Source organism: Rattus norvegicus, chromosome 4 (genome assembly GCF_036323735.1).
Source record: "Rattus norvegicus strain BN/NHsdMcwi chromosome 4, GRCr8, whole genome shotgun sequence".
NCBI lineage: Eukaryota > Metazoa > Chordata > Mammalia > Rodentia > Muridae > Rattus > Rattus norvegicus.
In genome coordinates this window covers 14,898,695-14,915,212 of record NC_086022.1, presented here as the reverse complement: position 1 = coordinate 14,915,212, position 16,518 = coordinate 14,898,695, and the positions used below count along the sequence as shown (strand labels likewise).

Below are 16,518 nucleotides of genomic sequence, written 5' to 3'. Positions count from 1 at the left end.
AGAGGACTCTATAATTTTTGCAAATGTTATCATTCAAAAGATACTAACTATCCAAATTCGATGGTAAGAAGAGGAAAAGTACTTTTTCCAAAACATCATCCGAATATCAGAAAATGTTTAAAATAAGGAATAACTGGACTTTGATCTACATTTTCAGTCCCCACTGTATCTTGTTCCTACTTTCTTTTGTAAATCTGCCTGCTAGGTGGAAGTCACAAAGCTCCACAATCCTACTACTAATACTGTGCGAGGCCAGCCAACAGTCTACTTTTCAAACCATTAACAATTTGAACACTAAAGTTTTACCAGACAGAAATCTCTTTAAAATGGGAAAACCCACTTCAGCACTAAAAATCACTTCATTTGCACTTTGAAATAAAAAACTAGCCAACGTTTCGTAGCCACTCATTTTTATAGACATCAACCGAGTATGGCTTTTCATATCCAAATTTCAGATGAACTGATTATTCTTAGAAGTGCACCTTGTCCAGAGCAAATTTGCTATTTGCTATCCCTAGCTCATTTGCTATTCCCAACCCCCTGCTAAAGAGCGAAGGACTTCCCAAAGTCCCATTTCCTTTTCCATTCCCCAGACCTCCAGGGTTTACAACGCCCCAGTCTTGCGCAACATCCGTAGGAGCAGCAGCCGCAACCACCGCCTCCAAAGCCGGGAAACAACCCTAGAGGGAACATTGTCCAAAAGAAAAATAAAAGGAGCGGGGAGGGGGGCTAGTGTAGGAAGTCGGCTTCTGGTCCCACGCCTTTGGAACTGATACCCCCGCCCCCCAATTACTCACCTAGAGATATTTCACATACTAGACTTTTAACCCTCACCTCCACTCACTCATGCCTGCCTACACAAGCGGAGGGCGGAAAAGGGGGTGGCGGAAAAGGGGGGACGGGAAGGTTATCTCCCAGTTCAGGGCTTCAGCCCATATAGTCGCCTCCACCCGACTAGGACTATTGTTCCCAAGTTCCCCACCCCCACCCCGGATAGGAAGTGATAGTCACATCCCCTCCGGCTTCGGCAATATCCCTTCAAGTCCGGAGTGAGCTTCCTTCAGGATAACCCCCATCCACACTGACCCCCCCCCCCCAGCCCTTTCAACCTAAAGTCACACTGGCCTCTCGGTCACCTCAAACCTGGGTCTCAGGAAGAAAAGAAACTCGACCAGATAAATGGGGATCAGGTAAACCGTGAGATTCCTTATGGTCAACCCTTTAGCAAGCGGGGAGATAATAACCGTGAACTCAGAGGCGGCACAGTCCTGCCGTCCACTCGGACCAAGGCCGGCATCAGTACAGGGACCCAGCGAGTTAATGCTCAACACCCTCGCTCTCCGTCCGCCTCAAGCCGCTCGGCCGGCCGCAGCCAGACAGCTCGCCTCGACCCTCCCCGGAGGGGCAGGCGGGGAAGGCAGGCGTGGGAAGGCGAGCCCGCACCCCAGTCGCCGCCGCCCCGCCGGGTAGACAATAGGTAGTCGCGGGCGGCGGGGCCGGAGCGGGCTGGGCCCCGCGGCCGCTCCCTTTACTCCCGGGCCGGCAGGGCGGGCGCCGCACGGGCCGTGGAAAAAAAAAAAAAAAAAAAAGAGGCTGAGGGGCGGGGGTGACCTCGCCTCCCGCAAGCTCGCCGAAGGCGCTCGCGGCTGGGCGCGCGACCCCCGCCTGTCCGCGCACCGCACACAAAGCGCTGGCAGCCCAGACCGGCCGAGAGCGGCGAGGGGAGCTCGGCGGCTGGCGACACGAGGCGCCGGCGAGAACGGACACTCACCATGAAGTCCCGGGCGAAGTTGTCCTCCCCATTGTGGTCCGGACTTTTCATGGCCTGGACCCTCTGGATGAACCTCCTCAGAATCTCCACTTGCTCCATCCTCCCGCGTCCCCCCCGCCGCCCGCCCGCGCGCCGCAGCGCCCGCTCCGTCTTCCCCAGCTCGCTCCGGCCCGCCCTCCCTCCCCGCCGCGCGAGGCGGCTGCGGCTGCAGCGGCACCGGCCGGGCTCCCCGCGCAACTTAAAGAGCAGCGCCGCTTTCCCCACTCCGAGGCGAGCCGCGGGCTAGCGCCAGCCCCAACCCCCAGCTTGCCCCATCCTCCTTCCCCGCCCTCCTCAGTCCGAGACGCCGCCGCCGCCTCAGGAGCACGGCTCTCCGTTCGCCCTGCCCCCTTCCCGGTTCTGCCTACCCCCCCACCCCCCACCAGCAGCCGCAGCCGCCTCTCCCCACGGGCGCGCCCCCGCCGCCACCCAGACGCGCGGGCCCGTACGGCGGCCCCGCCCCAAGAGCGAAGACCAAGCCGCCCTCGCTCGCCTGTCCGGACCCGCCCTCGCCCGCTCTGAGTGGCTGGAAGCCGCTTCCGGGGCGTGGCTCTCCCTGGGCGCTCGCTGCTCGCTGCGGTGAGGTTGGGTTCTGGTGGACGTCCTGCGTCTGGAAGCCGGGCCAAGCCCAGTGGGTCAGACAGTAAACTTCTTATGGGCCTTGCGGCCTCAGGGTTTGGCGGGGAGGGAAGGCTGATTCCCAAAGTGCTTCAGCGCTACCGCCGGCCGCGGGCTGGGACTACAAGACCCCGCCTGCCGGAGTGCCCGGAGCAGGGTGGGACAGAGGTATGCTGGGAACTGTAGTAGAGCCTCCTCTGCTTTCACTGCTCGTAGGTGCTCTTCTGACTAATTGGTGAGGGTCACCCAAGGCCTTGGCACTTTGGCTAGCAGAAACCAATGGTTTCTTGGGTGAAAGGGCTTACCCTTCGCAAACATTCTAACCCCAGTGAGTGAAGCTTTTAATTCAGAGTGCGCCCTTCACATGACACCCTTTTTGCCAAGAGGAAGGCAAAATTGCTTCCTATCTTAAAATTCTCACGGTTTCAGAATTGAATGAGTGACATTCTTTTCATAAAATAGAATTTGTGACTCTTAGCAGAGAACATGCTGATGCAATCCGTCCTTTCATAAATAAAAGTGATTTGCCCAAAGTTCACTCCCCACAGCATATTCATGTAGAGTCAGAACTAGAACGCAACTTCTTTTACTTTGACTCTGGCAACACACAATTCGAAAGGACGAGAGTTTGTGGTGGTATTGTTCCACAACTGAGGGATTTGATCCATGGACTGACTTTGGTCACCTACACCCACAAACAAAAAACATGTTTTCACAGAACAGGTTGCCAGGAAATTTGCTTAAGATAGGAAACATCAATGCAGGAAACATTTCCTAAACTGATGTTTGGCCACACCATGAAATGTAATTAAAAAGAAAATCGAAGACAACAAATGTGAGTAGCAATAGACAATTACACTTTAAAATAAAACACAGAAAATAATGCACCTAATACTCACCAACCCATTTCATTCAAGGCATTTCAAGAGATGCTTTCAATTCTAAAATAGACTTTTGAAAGGAGTGTCTGTAGTAACTTGACCCACCACAAAGGCTAAATTTCACTAAACGTGAGCAAAAGAATTCAGGCTTGACAGTGACAAATAGGTAGATGGTGTAAATGCCCTCACTTTTACTTATGTCTTTTTATATTTTGGATTCTCTGAGCCAGGGTCTCACTCGGTAACTCAGGCTGACCTTGAAAGCATGGCCCTCTTCCTGCCTTGGCCTCAGAGGTGCTGGGAGCACAGGCTCGGACCACTGTGTCCACCTACACTTTTGAGATGACCAAAAAGAATGTGAAAACCAGTTAGTGATTGGCAAACAGTGTACAGGCGTGCTTTATCTGAACTATTTGTTGGCAGTCTGATGGGTGGCAGACCGCGTCTGATTTGCCCTAGTGTTTTGTAGGGCAACTTTTTTTCCATATGAGAAAACTCCTACAATGCTTGAGGGTTACTTGAGTTCCCAGCAGCTATTTTTGGCATTGTGTGTAGGTGAGGTAAAAACTAAAGGATGTCTGAAAAGTTCATTGGTTTTTGGAAGGCTTAGCTTCCCTTGATGATCAGTAGCCAGCTCCTTTTTCTTTTTTTAAGATTTACTTTATGTATATGAGTACACAGTCACTCTCATCAGACACACCAAAAGAGGGCATCAATCTCAATGTAGATGGTTGTGAGCCACCATGTGGTTGCTGGGGTTTGAACTCAGGACCTCTGGAAGAGCAGCCAGTGCTCTTCACTGCTGAACCATCTCTCCAGTCCATCTCTAACTTTTCTTACAATTAAAAATTGTACAAAATGATGAATTTGATCATGGTATCTTCCCACATGCATGCCATATTCTTCCTTCATATTCATCATCCCATAGCCCCTTTCTTGGCCACATTATACCCTTCCTCCTCCCAGGTCACCCTCTTCTATATATATTTGGGAGGCCATCAAATGGCTCAGTGCTTTCTGCCAAGCCTGATGACCCATTTGTTCCCCGCAAGAAGAGAACTTTCCTCAAGTTGACCTCCATGCACCCACCCCGTTCACTACACAAACAAATAAATGTATTTTTAAAAATCTAGAATGTCCTAAATATATTCAATCTACATGTCTTTTGAGATACTCAAAATATGAAGGGTTATGTGGTGTGTGTATGTGTGTTTGTGAAGGGTTGTGTGTGTGTGTGTGTGTGTGTGTGTGTGTTGCAGAAAATGTTTTAGGAGAACTCCTCCACTTACGAAGCATTTCTAGAAGGCAGAAATGCCAAGTGAGAGGTTAAGAACAAGTGATGTAATCGCCCTGAGAGGAGCGTTCCAGAGCAGAACCAGCAGTCTCAGGACAAGTGAGTTTGAACAGGAAGAAGAATTCCCAGGCAAGAGAAGGGGTGACACAAAGGTTGAGAGCAGCAGAGCAGAAGTCTAAGCAGATTTTGTGTATAAGGCACTCCAGTAGACCGGTCTCCAGAAAGAGACGAACACCTAGGTAAGGATTCACCACTGGTCCTGTGGACACGGCCAGCCACCGAAGGGTTCTGATGTGAGAAGTCCACTGGGACTGAGGAAAATATTAACTTGGCTTTTTAAAAAAACAAGTCATGAATTAATAGAGGGAAAATGAAATGAGAGCTAACAGGAGGCAGTGGATGGAGCAACAGAGGCTGGGCCAGGAGTCAAAGGTCAAGTTCAAAGACCCAGATGGAAGGACAGACCTTCACAGAGCCAGAGTTAGGCGGCTGACATTGGGATAACAGGAAGACTGGAGAGAAAACGACCGAAGTTAGGGCTGGGGACATAACTCAGTGCCTGCCACCCGTGAAACACTGGGATCACCTTAGCATCACACACAATTAAGGTAAGGCAAGAACCACAACTTTCTATGAAGGTATTTTTTAAAATAAAGATATCTTACGTATTTTGACATGGAATTGTCCCAAATATCTATTCGTTGCAAGGGAAATAAGGTACATTTAGGGCGTACTATTTATGCTTTCGCTTAAAACTTAAATATGTTTGTATAATGAAATCATTTCTTTCTGAAGAGGACTTCAAAAACTCTTGGCTGTGGCTGCCTCTAGAAGGGCCTTGAGAATTTAAGATGATTTCCTTTATTTTTTTTTAAATAGTGTGTGTGTGTGTGTGTGTGTGTGTGTGTGTGTGTGTGTACATGCACACGTGCACGCAGCAGACACACACACACATGCACACACACACACACACCCCTGAAATGTGTACAGGTGCCCTTAGATGCCAAAAGAGGGTGTCAGATTCCTTGGAGCTGGAGTTACAGTGATCTCAGCTGCCTGCTGTGGGTGTTGCAACCTGAACTCAGGTCCCCAGGAAGAGTAGCAAGTGTTCTTACCTGCTGAGTGATCTCTCTGGCCCCATATCTTTATTTTTAGTATTTGGTTTGAGAGGCAAAGTCTCACTGTGAGCCAAGGCTGACATCAAATTGCTCGAATCTATAGTCCCCCTGCCTCAGCTTCCCAAATCCTGGGATTATAAGTGTATAACACGGGGCTGGGGATTTAGCTCAGTGGTAGAGCGCTTACCTAGGAAGCGCAAGGCCCTGGGTTCGGTCCCCAGCTCCGAAAAAAAAGAACCAAAAATAAATAAGTAAATAAATAAATAAGTGTATAACACTGTGACCAGGGTCATGCATCCTCTTGTGTTCTGAATATTCTGCTTCTCACATGTATTAATTTTTTTCCAACAAAATTAAATGTTATTACAAGTGGTAGGGAGAATGGCGGTATGGAACAGGTAAACAATAAGCAAAGGAGGTAGGCCTTGCTGGGGGAAGCTGGTGTTTGTGTTTGCTTGTTTGTCTGAGATAAGGTCTGATGTAGCCCAGGCAGGCCTTAAACTTGTTATGCAGGCAAAGATTTCAGATCCTCCTGCCTCCACCTTTCGGGTACTAGGATGACAGTATGCACCCGCATTGCCTGCTGGGTCTGTTTTATGATAGATGGGAAGCTACGGGAAGTAGCATAGTCTTCAGGGAAGTTTACTGTCCTGACACTCCCCAGCTTTCCCTGAGTCTTTGGGCACTTACATTATCACCCAGCTTACTAAGTCATGTAAACTGGCCAGTGGCCTATGGCTTAGTATAGGAAGGTGACTTGAGTGGTTGTTTCTCATGGGAATCTGAACTTGGAAACCAAGATCCAAGTCATTAGAGTAATGAGGGCAGGAGTGGAATGTATGCTCATATGAGGTATGATTAGGTTTTGGCAAGCCAAGGCTAAGAGGTGGGGTCGGGGTGGGATGCCAAAGAATCTGATGCATAAAGAACCTGTAGCAGGCATGTAGCAGTGTGCAGAGATGTTAGAATGCAGCCCGTGCGGCCACCAGGAGAGTGCTTGGGGCAGCCTGACTTCTGAAAATTGTGGGGATGGGTTTGGTTGGTTTTATACATAAACAAATCCAGCTTTTCTCAGAAACAGAACAGGCAAAGATAGAGAATGTGGGCTGTCAAGTCAGGGAGATTGCTCAAGCACTTTACATGGAGCCAGTCGCTTAACCTCTGCGAGTCTTTTCTCGTGGGAAAGCAGCCTAGTGTCCCCAAGCTGCGTCTCAGCACGCAGTGCTATATATACATCATACTGCACACAGAAAACAAAAACTAGTTCAACCTGGTGATTTCTGCACCGACATTCCTTCCCTCCCGTCTTACCTCTCTTAGCCCCTTTCCATATTTATTAACCACCAACCCTGTAGGGAAATAGGTGAGGAGTTAGAAGGGAGACAAACGGCATTTTAGAAAGTGATGGTACTTTTGTGGTTTCAGCGAGAAGTTTTGAAAAGTTCAGAATCTGGTTTCAGGAGTGTCTTTTTGTTCACACCCACGCTCTCTGTTCATAGGTCATTCGCAGAGCATTTAACCTGTGTCTCTGCATCTGTCCGTGTGAAAGCTAAAGCTTCTAGAGCGTTTAGTGCTTTCGTTTTTAAAACTATTTTAGGAAGTGATTAGGTACCACTAGCCTCAGTGAGGGAAGAAAACCTAAATAAAGCACAGGGAGTGAACATGGTTAACTCGCGTGAAACACCAAACATGAGACTCGTGAACATAACCCACAGATCCTGAGTTTCCAGCTTGTTACACAGACCACTGAGTCCCAACACTTGTGTCCTGGTATAATTTATGTGGAACCAAAGGTGAAGATTCACTCCATTCCTGAGATTCTAATGCTGACCTCTCGTCTCATCCTGTTGGTAAGCCATGTCCCAAATGCCTGCTAGCTGGGAAATTATGGGGGAGTGACTAGCACAGGAGGGAAGTTCTTCTCCCGTGTATTCCTGCTGTTTACTCTTACATTCCTCAGTCCAGCCTCAGCAAAAACAGTTGGTCACCACTTTATTAATTTGTAAAATTTTTGGTTGAAATTGTTTAATCCAATAAAAGGGAAACTGGACTAAAGGAACACACTTTTTAATATCTTGAATTAACAATATTTTACAAAACAAGGGCTTGTAAAAACAAAGAAAAGCAGGACTAGAGAGATGGCTCAGAAGTGGAAGGCACTGATTGCTCTTCCAGAGGACCCAGGTTCAAATCCCAGCACCCACATGGCAGCTCACAGCTGTCTATAAATGCACGATCTGATACCTTCACACAGACATGCACGCAGGCAGAACATCCATGCAATAAAATGGAAATTTTAAAAAATTAACAGAGAAGCTTGGAAAGGATAAAATTTAGTAATCTATATTCCTGAGGCTTAATATTTTATAGCTTTCAGTTCAAGTACTGTGATCATCATCTTTAAATGTGCATTAAGAAACTGGTGGGAAAGGGGTTTGGGATTTAGCTCAGTGGTAGAGCGCTTGACTAGGAAGCGCAAGGCCCTGGGTTCGGTCCCCAGCTCTGGGAAAAAAAAAAAAAAAAGAAACTGGTGGGAGAGAGGTAGAAGGAAAATGCCTACTGCTGAAGACACCATGCACTTGAGAAACAGGCCCAGAAGGCCCTGAGCTAGAACTGACCTGGATCTCCCCTCCCTTAAGACTAGCTTTCATGGTACCAAAAGGCACCATGCAAACTTCCAAAGGAGGGAGGCAACCTACCCAGCCCTGGATGTTCGTGAACCCCGTCGATGACCAGCATGACATGATAACCCTGAGGGTGCAGTAGTGGCATGTATACCTGGGCAGTAACCAACAGCTCCCTAATTGGAGGGAAACCATGCCGGGTGCAGGGAACCTCGCCAGCCTCTCAGTACTAGTAGAGTTGTGGTTATTGAAGGAGAATCTACAACCTCTGTACTAAACCAGCATGATTACCAACAACGATCTGCACACTTTGTCCCCATTCACACAGGTAAGTAGACTCCATATTCCTCATCGAGGAAACTTCTATTTGCAGCAGACGGAGACAACTACAGAGAACCACGCCAATCCAAATCCACACCCGTGGAGCCCAGTCGCAGCGGGCACAGTAACAAAACACTCCTGCACCTGAGGCTTGGGGAACATTGCAGGAAATTGAGCAGAGAGATGGTGAGATCAGAGGATTGTCAGAAGCGACCCCATAAAGTCTCACCAACATGACTGACCAGCCCAAACATAAGCTGAACAAGGATGACAGCAAAGGACACACCAAAGTGGGTGGGGCAAAGGCCTCGCTCGACCCTACACAAAGAATTTAGGCAACTAAGGAAAGATGGGGATGGGAAATTTGGGTTTCTGAAGGGAAGAGCACACCAATTGGTTGTACAGGGCCAACGGGTCAGCTCTGAAAGCATACATACAGTAACATGGACTGAGCAGGATATATTTAGGTAGTAAGATCCACCCTGCCTACTCTGTTCTACCTAATGTTTCCTGTGCCATTTAACATTCAAAGAAAAACGAACATTTTACATATAGCTTCAAAGTAAATGTACCACCTGAACATCTGATTGGTGATTTTGTTTAAAACAGGATGACGATTAGTTTCAGTACACAGAAAAGATAACTATTAAGAGCTATGTGATGGTTTGTACATGCTTGGTCCAGGGAGTGGCACTATTAGGAGGTGTGTCCTTGTTGGAGTAGGTGTCTCACTGTGAACATGGGTTTCAAGGCCCTCATCCTAGCTGCCTGGAAATGAGTATTCTGCCAGCACCCTTCAGATGAAGATATAGAACTCTCAGCTCCTCCTGTACCATGCCTGCCTGGATGCTGCCATGATGGTAATAGACCGAACCTCTGAAGCTGTAATTCAGCCCCAATTAAATGTTGTCCTTTATGAGACTTTCATTGGTCATGGTGTCTGTGCACAGTAGTAAAACCCTAACTAAGGCAGGCTAGGAGGTATTGAACCATATAAGATACATCTACCATATTGATTTGGCTTGGGACAAACTCATCAGTAATTCCCCAAGCAAGCAAAACTGTGTCCCATCCAGTGATTACATACTTTCTATTAAAAATAAATTGTGATTTCCCCCTACGCGAGGCATTTATAATAGGTACAGTGAAATAAATAGGGAATGATGGCCACTAGGGGCCAGAAGAAGAGAAACTAGAGTGTGACTCAATGGGTGTAGAGCTGTAGACATCCAAGGTGGAACACTGCCGAACCAGACATTTAAAACGGCTCTGGGGATGAATTTCATTTTACATAGAGAGCGTATGTTGTTGGGGATTGCAGAAAGTATAGAGATGGACAATGGTGGTGGTTGCATAGTTAAATGAATATCTTTAATGTCACTGAACATTAAAAATAGTTACAAAAAAGATAAATCTTATATTAAATATGTTTTACCGCCATAAAAAACTATACGTCTGACTATATTCTTATCACATCTACCATTCTGATGATCATCTCAGTTATTTAACCTCAAGTTCGACATAAATAATTAGTGTTATTAGAGAGAGCTACATAAGTCAAAGTAAACTCTAAGTAGCTAGCCCTGGCTATCCTGGAACTCACTCTGTAGACCAGGATAGCCCCAAACTCATAGAGATCCACATGTCTCTGCCTCCAGAGAGCTGCAATTAGAGGCATGCACCCCCACCATCTCTCCTACAAAGATTCTTCAGTACTCATAGAATTTTACAAGCCACCTCAGGTTCAGATCGCTCCTCAAGGTTACATAATCAGTATCAACTGCTAGGGACAGTGGGCTGTCCAAGCTGCAGAGCTGCCAGCAAGTCCTACGGGAGTGCGGAATTTGGTGAGTTGTGAATCTACACCTATTTGGGGGCTGGAGGCGGGGGCTTTTCCATAAGGTGTTGCCTTTGAGTTGCTCATACATAGTCTTGTAGTGAGCCCCACACTCATGCACCTGTAAGTAACCCCAATAAACGTATTGTTTCACACACTAGAGAATTGCTTCATTGGTCTGTCCTTTGTGCCCTTTCTATGGAGAGTGGATGAACAGACATTTGTTCACTGCTCCCAGGAAAGGTTACACAATACATGCCTTCCTGAAAACTTTCCCCCTTGAGCTAAAAAAAAAAAAAAAAAAAAAAAAAAAAAAAAAAAAAAAAAGGAAGAAGAAGAAAAAGAAGTTAAATTGATGGATAATTATAATTAATTGGTTTAATGTGTACATGTTGTGTGTCGTGTAAGCACGTGAGTATACATATGTATGTCTAGATGGCCTTTTTCTATTGCTCTCTATTTCCTTGAGACGGCATCTCTCACAGAACTAGCCTGTGCTATCTCAGAATCTTCCTGTCTCTAACCCCCCCCCCCACTCCCAGTGCTGCCAGCGCCATGTAAGGGTGAAATATTCAAACTCAGATTCTCACACCTACATACAATAGATAAGAGCTTGAACCCACTGCGACATCTCCCTAGCCTTAAGTTAACCATTTTAAGTGAATGGTTGAGTGGTGTTTGGTCTATTTCACAGTATTTGCATGATACTGCCCCAAAGGAAATTACATTTCCACTAAGTATTTGCTCCCTACTTACTCCTTGTCCAAACTCTCGACAGCTACTGATCTGCGTTCCAATGAAGCAATCTGTGAGTTACTTAGACTGCATTTTGTATAGCAGAGTCACATGCCAAATGAACCCCCTTGTGGCTTCTTTCGCTTAGCACGCTGCTTTCTTCTTAACCATTTTCTTAAATGCAGAATGTCGTTGTTTTTTCTCTGTATCTATGACCTCGTATTGAGTAGAGCGTTGTCGTTATTATCATTATTTCATCATTAATGCAAAAGTGCAGGCCTGTAATCGTAGTACTGGGGATGCTGAGGCAGAAAGATGTTATAGGTTCAAGGCCAGTCTGAGCCGCAAAGCAAGATTCCATCTCACGAAAAGTAAAAGTTTTGAAACATAAAGTTTACCACCCTGTTTCATTCACACTGTTCTGAGGCAAATCTCTAGGCATTTTTCATCCTGCAAAGCTGTAGTCCTGTGTCAGCTCTTACATCAGCATCTATCAGTTACTGTGAAGGTAGATGTGCACACATGTATGTGCACTTGTGTGGTTATAATCTCAAGATAGGAAGAATACAAAATGCTTGCTATAGAAAGGGACGGCAGCTGTTAACTAGAGAAGGTTTGCCCTGCAGTCTTGCTCAACTTCTCCCTCCCCTAGAGTACAGCTCCACTGAATTCAGTCAACTCCTTCTTCAATTCCTTTTCTCCTTTCTGCTTGCTTCCACTGGCACTCTGGCCCTTGGCCTCCCTGTTGTCCCATGAAACTACTGCACTTGCCAGCATCTGACCTCAGTCTACACTGGCTGGTTATTTCTTCTCCGGGGTACTTCTCCACCAGGTATCCACATGGTTCATTCTCTGGATTCGTTTTGAAATTCTCGGTGTGCGCACGTGTATGTGAATTTAGTTTTTGACTCTTACATTACTGCGGTTTTCAAGAAGGCACATTACCTGGAATAGTTCCATTTACTCTCCTTCCTGCAGTAAAAATTGATTGACTCATAACTGGCTCTTTAAAGGTCCTTTTGTATTCCTTTCCTCATTAAGGGGATTGACAGCTATAAGCTAGTCTTATTTATAAGCCATACCCGTCAGCCATACTGATGAGTGTCCTATTTATGGCATAATTAGCTGACTCATAAATTACTTATCAATCATTTGCCTCTAGGTGTTAGGTAATAGATGGTGTCATTCCTAAGAATAAAAATGGGAAACACTGCTAATACACATTGGCTTGACACATTGCTTATCCTTGCATATTCACAGAGTGTGATGGTTTGTATATGCTTGGCCCAGGGAGTGGCACTGTTGGGAGGTGTAGTCTTGTTTGAGTGGGTGTGGCCTTGTTTGAGTGGGTGTGGCCTTTCGGGGTCCTAGTTGCCTGGGAATCAGTCTTCCAGTAGCGGCCTTTAGAAGAAGAGTTGAACCCTCAGTTCCTCCTGCACCGTGCCTGTCTGGAGCCATGCTCCTGCCTTTATGATGATGGACTGACCCTGTGAACCTGTAAGCCAGCCCCAACTAAATGCTGTCCTTATAGGAGTTGCCTTGGTCATGGTGCCTGTTCACAGTAGTAAAACCCTGACTAAGACACAGAATAAAAACAGATTAGTGAGGGGCTGGGGATTTAGCTCAGTGGTAGAGCGCTTACCTAGGAAGCACAAGGCCCTGGGTTCGGTCCCCAGCTCCGAAAAAAAAAAAAGAACCAAAAAAAAAAAAAAAAAAACCAGATTAGTGGCATAAATGGGATTCTAGGAAGTTGATCAGCATAAAAAAGTGAACTACTTGTGAGTGATCATTTGAAGTAATCATTTACTCATCTAGACAATATCGATTAAGTGGTTATATGTATCATGCACAGTCAACAACTGGAAAGGACAAACAAGGCATAACTCTTGCCTTTAAAGAATCTGTAATTTAATGGAAGTGCATCAAGTAGATAACTCAGTACAATAAAATGTGAGAATGTCCAGAAGGCCCGTCTGTGGGGCTGCAGAGCACTGAGATGAGGATGTAAAAGGCCTGCAGACTGTGGGAATGAGAGGGAAGCAAAACTCAAACAAAGAGCTTCCCATGAGACAGACTGGGCAAACAGCTCGGTCCTGGAAGTGAGCTTGATCTGCAGAACCCACGTCTGCATTTTGTTTGTTTGTTTGTTGTTTAAACCTGGGTGTGGTCATGGTGATGCCCATTTCTAATCCCTGCACTGGGAAGACAGAGGGAGCCAAATCTTGGGCTCTGTCTAGTCAGCCTCACCAGCTGTATAGTAGGTAAACTCTAAGCCAATGAGAGATCCTGTTTCCAAACCCAATGAGGATTCAACGCATAAAGATCCAGATGTTTCAAATGATCTATCTGGTTAGCAGAGCTGGTTGGCAGCCATAGAGCACCTCGGGAGTATAAGACCATAATGGTGTGTAGGAGTCAGTGAATGCTGTGGCATTTTGTAGTTATCTTGGCTTTCTTCCTTGGCTTCCTCTGGTAACGGCCTGTGATGGTGAGTGTTGATGGTCTGCTTGACATCGACATTTAGGATGTAGATCATCTGTAGACAAACCTCTGTCCATGTCTGTAAGGGAGTTTCCTGGGCTGGCTTAACTGAGGTTCGAAGACTCCTCCTAACTGTAGAAGTACCCTGCCACAGCTGCCAGACTGAATGAGAGGGAGACATTGAACTGAGCACCAGAACTCATCTCTTGAATGTGGACGCAATGGGACCAGCTCTTGCGGCCTGACTGCCTGCTACTCCCTAGATTGCTTTTGCCAAGTGCTTAGTCACAGTGACGAGAAAGGGAACTAGTTCAGCCAGTGAATACCTCTAGATAAGATAGCATCATCAAGGTGGGGTGTGGTGGAGCACACCTTTAAGTCCAGCATTCCCGGGCTGAGGCAGGAAGATCTCTGTAAATTCCAAGTCAGGACTGACCTAGTTCACTTGGCGAGTGTCAAGCTAGCCAGGTATGCCGAGTAGGACCTCACCCGGGTTATCAGCGATGGGTTACACAGATGGAGCTGGGACAGCAGGGCTCTGTGAGGGCGGAGATTCTGATCTGAGAACAAGTAAGAGAAGAGGAGACAGCTGAGAAGTGTTAGAATCCAGTGCACCTGCCGACCACTTGATGATGGAGTTATGGGGAGAGGAAACAGTTGCGACACCCACCAGTCACAGCGCCCTGGGGCCTGCAAGAATGAATGAGAGGAGCCTCTGTGTCCCTGGTGGCCACTGTGACTCATCTGAGCCTCACAGGGACCCGCACTGCTCCTTCTTAGCCAGTTCTACGCAGGCAGGGAAATGTGACCTCGCCTTCTGATTATCATTATTTTTTACAACTTAAAATAATGTACTTTTAAATTTTATTCTCTCATAGTGCATCCCCACCGCAGCCTCCTCCAGCTTCCCTTTATGCCCCGTCTCCACCCTCCACACCCAGTCCTCTTCTGTTTCCCTTCAGAAAAGGGCAGGCCTCACACGGATATGAACCCAACATGGCAAGTTGCAATGAGACTAGGCACTTCCCCTCCTGTTCATTACCCTCTGCTTTTTAAAGACAAGATTAAATAATGTATTTCATGGGAAATCTCCCAAATCTTAAGTGATGTCCTAAAGGTTCTAAAGTGCTGGCTGGAAGTACGTAGGAAGTAGGCAAGAGTGGTATAGATGATGATGATGATGATAATAATAATAATAATAACATGTACAGCAAGTGTGGCAGCCTCTGGACTCATTCCTCTATTCTACCATCAGTTATTAGAAGCAGGATACTCAACCAAAGAGTATAGCGTGTCCTAAATCATCACATTTCTCAAACATGTGCTTTTTATTGATTATACCTCAATAAAGCTGAATTAAAGGCAAATCAAACCCTGAGGTTGAAGTGAGGAGAACAGGGAGACTGCACTCGAGAGCACGGCTGTTCTCCCAGAGGTTGGGGTTTGATTCCCAGCACCCACACGGCCATTCACAACTGTGTGTAACTCCAGTTCTGGGGATCTGGTGTCCTCCTCTGGCCCCTCTGGCACTTTACAACGCGGTTTACAGCCACACGTTCAGGCAAAATGCCCACATACATGAAGGTAAATAAATAAGTAAGCAAAATTGTTAAGAAATGAACTTTGGGTCGATCCAATACTGTAGAAACGGAGGGTAGCAAGCTGCCCGGAAGGTGGCTTTGTGAAGGACTGACAGGTGTAAACGTGTCAAATCAACGGGAGGCCACACAAGTGAAGTTCCTGCATGGTAAGTATTCTGCAATGAAAAAAATAAAGATTTGGAAGAGCACTAAGTAATAGACATGACTGCTAGTGGTTCTGAGTGAGATGAGAAGAGAGGCAAGAACTGGATGTTAGGAAGACCCTCTGGAACTAGCTATGTAGACCAGTCTGGCCTTGCACTCATAGAGATCCACCTGCCTCTGCCTCCCAAGTGCTGGGAGTAAAGATGTGCATCACCTTGGCTCTGGGCAAGGAGACATTTTTAAAGTTTTCGTACCTAAAAAACCTTAAGTAACAGTAAACAGAGATGAGGGGGGAGGGAGAGAGGGGAGAGGGAGGGGGAGGGAGAAAGGGGGAGAGGGAGGGATGAGAATGAATGAATATGACATGGATGAAATCACTGATTGGCCAGTTGCTGTAAGTGGTAGACATAGGCAAAGCTTCATTAACGATGACCGAGAATATAATGCCAGTGGAGACCTCCTTGATTCTATTTCGTTTTAGCAAACTTTTATATTGTCTGTAGAATATTACTGAGAAATTACCCTGTGTCTCATCCAGGCAGTTAGCAGGAAGAATTTCCTGCCCTACCATATAATGAACTCCTCATAGAATCTTAAGCATTTGAAGTACAAAGAAAGCCTTGGGCTTGAATATAGTATTGGATGTCAAACCTAGTTACAAATTAGAATCGTGTGTGTGTGTGTGTGTGTGTGTGTGTGTGTGTGTGTGTGTGTTACTAGGGATTGATCTCAAGGCCTTGCTTGCACTTGTGAGGCAAGAACTCTGCTATTGAACTATGTCTCCCTTTCAATCTACGAGTCTTTCAAACACACCATACCACAGCCCTGATCTGAATCAGTAAAACCTGAGGGGCTCATCTAGTTGTGTTGTCTACATTTCCAAGGTTAGAAATGTCTGGCCTGCTGACACTGGAGTTGCTTGGAAAAATTAGCAGTTAGTCCCTTCTTCAGGGCAGCCCACTATGTGCACTTAAGCCTTCCTGTCTCTCCCAATAAGGTTCTAGTATCTTCCACTTTGTCAAATTGTCACATTTTCTGTCTCATTCAGAAATAG

The 16,518-nt window shown here is 46.4% G+C and overlaps 1 protein-coding gene and 1 long non-coding RNA gene across 6 annotated transcripts in view; one reads left to right on the top strand and one right to left on the bottom strand.

Annotated features, from left to right (window-relative positions):
• The window catches only part of Ptpn12 (protein tyrosine phosphatase, non-receptor type 12), a 72,014-nt gene extending 69,872 nt beyond the window's left edge, over window positions 1–2,142 (bottom strand). The window contains exon 1 of one of the 5 annotated variants that reach the window (XM_006235868.5): window positions 1,772–2,142. In XM_006235868.5, coding sequence (XP_006235930.1) covers window positions 1,772–1,870 — 99 coding nt within the window. In that variant the 5' untranslated portion in view covers window positions 1,871–2,142. Of the gene's footprint in view, window positions 1–1,244; window positions 1,547–1,771 lie in introns of those variants that run through there. The other 4 variants (XM_063285423.1, XM_006235870.3, NM_057115.2 and 1 more) reach the window with 4 other exon arrangements.
• Window positions 2,143–2,182: 40 nt separating this feature from the next.
• LOC102556034 (uncharacterized) lies at window positions 2,183–10,849 on the top strand. The gene is made up of 3 exons (XR_353062.5): window positions 2,183–5,211; window positions 7,437–7,571; window positions 8,719–10,849. It is a non-coding gene; the product is annotated as an uncharacterized LOC102556034 (long non-coding RNA).
• The last annotated feature ends 5,669 nt before the right edge of the window (window positions 10,850–16,518 follow it).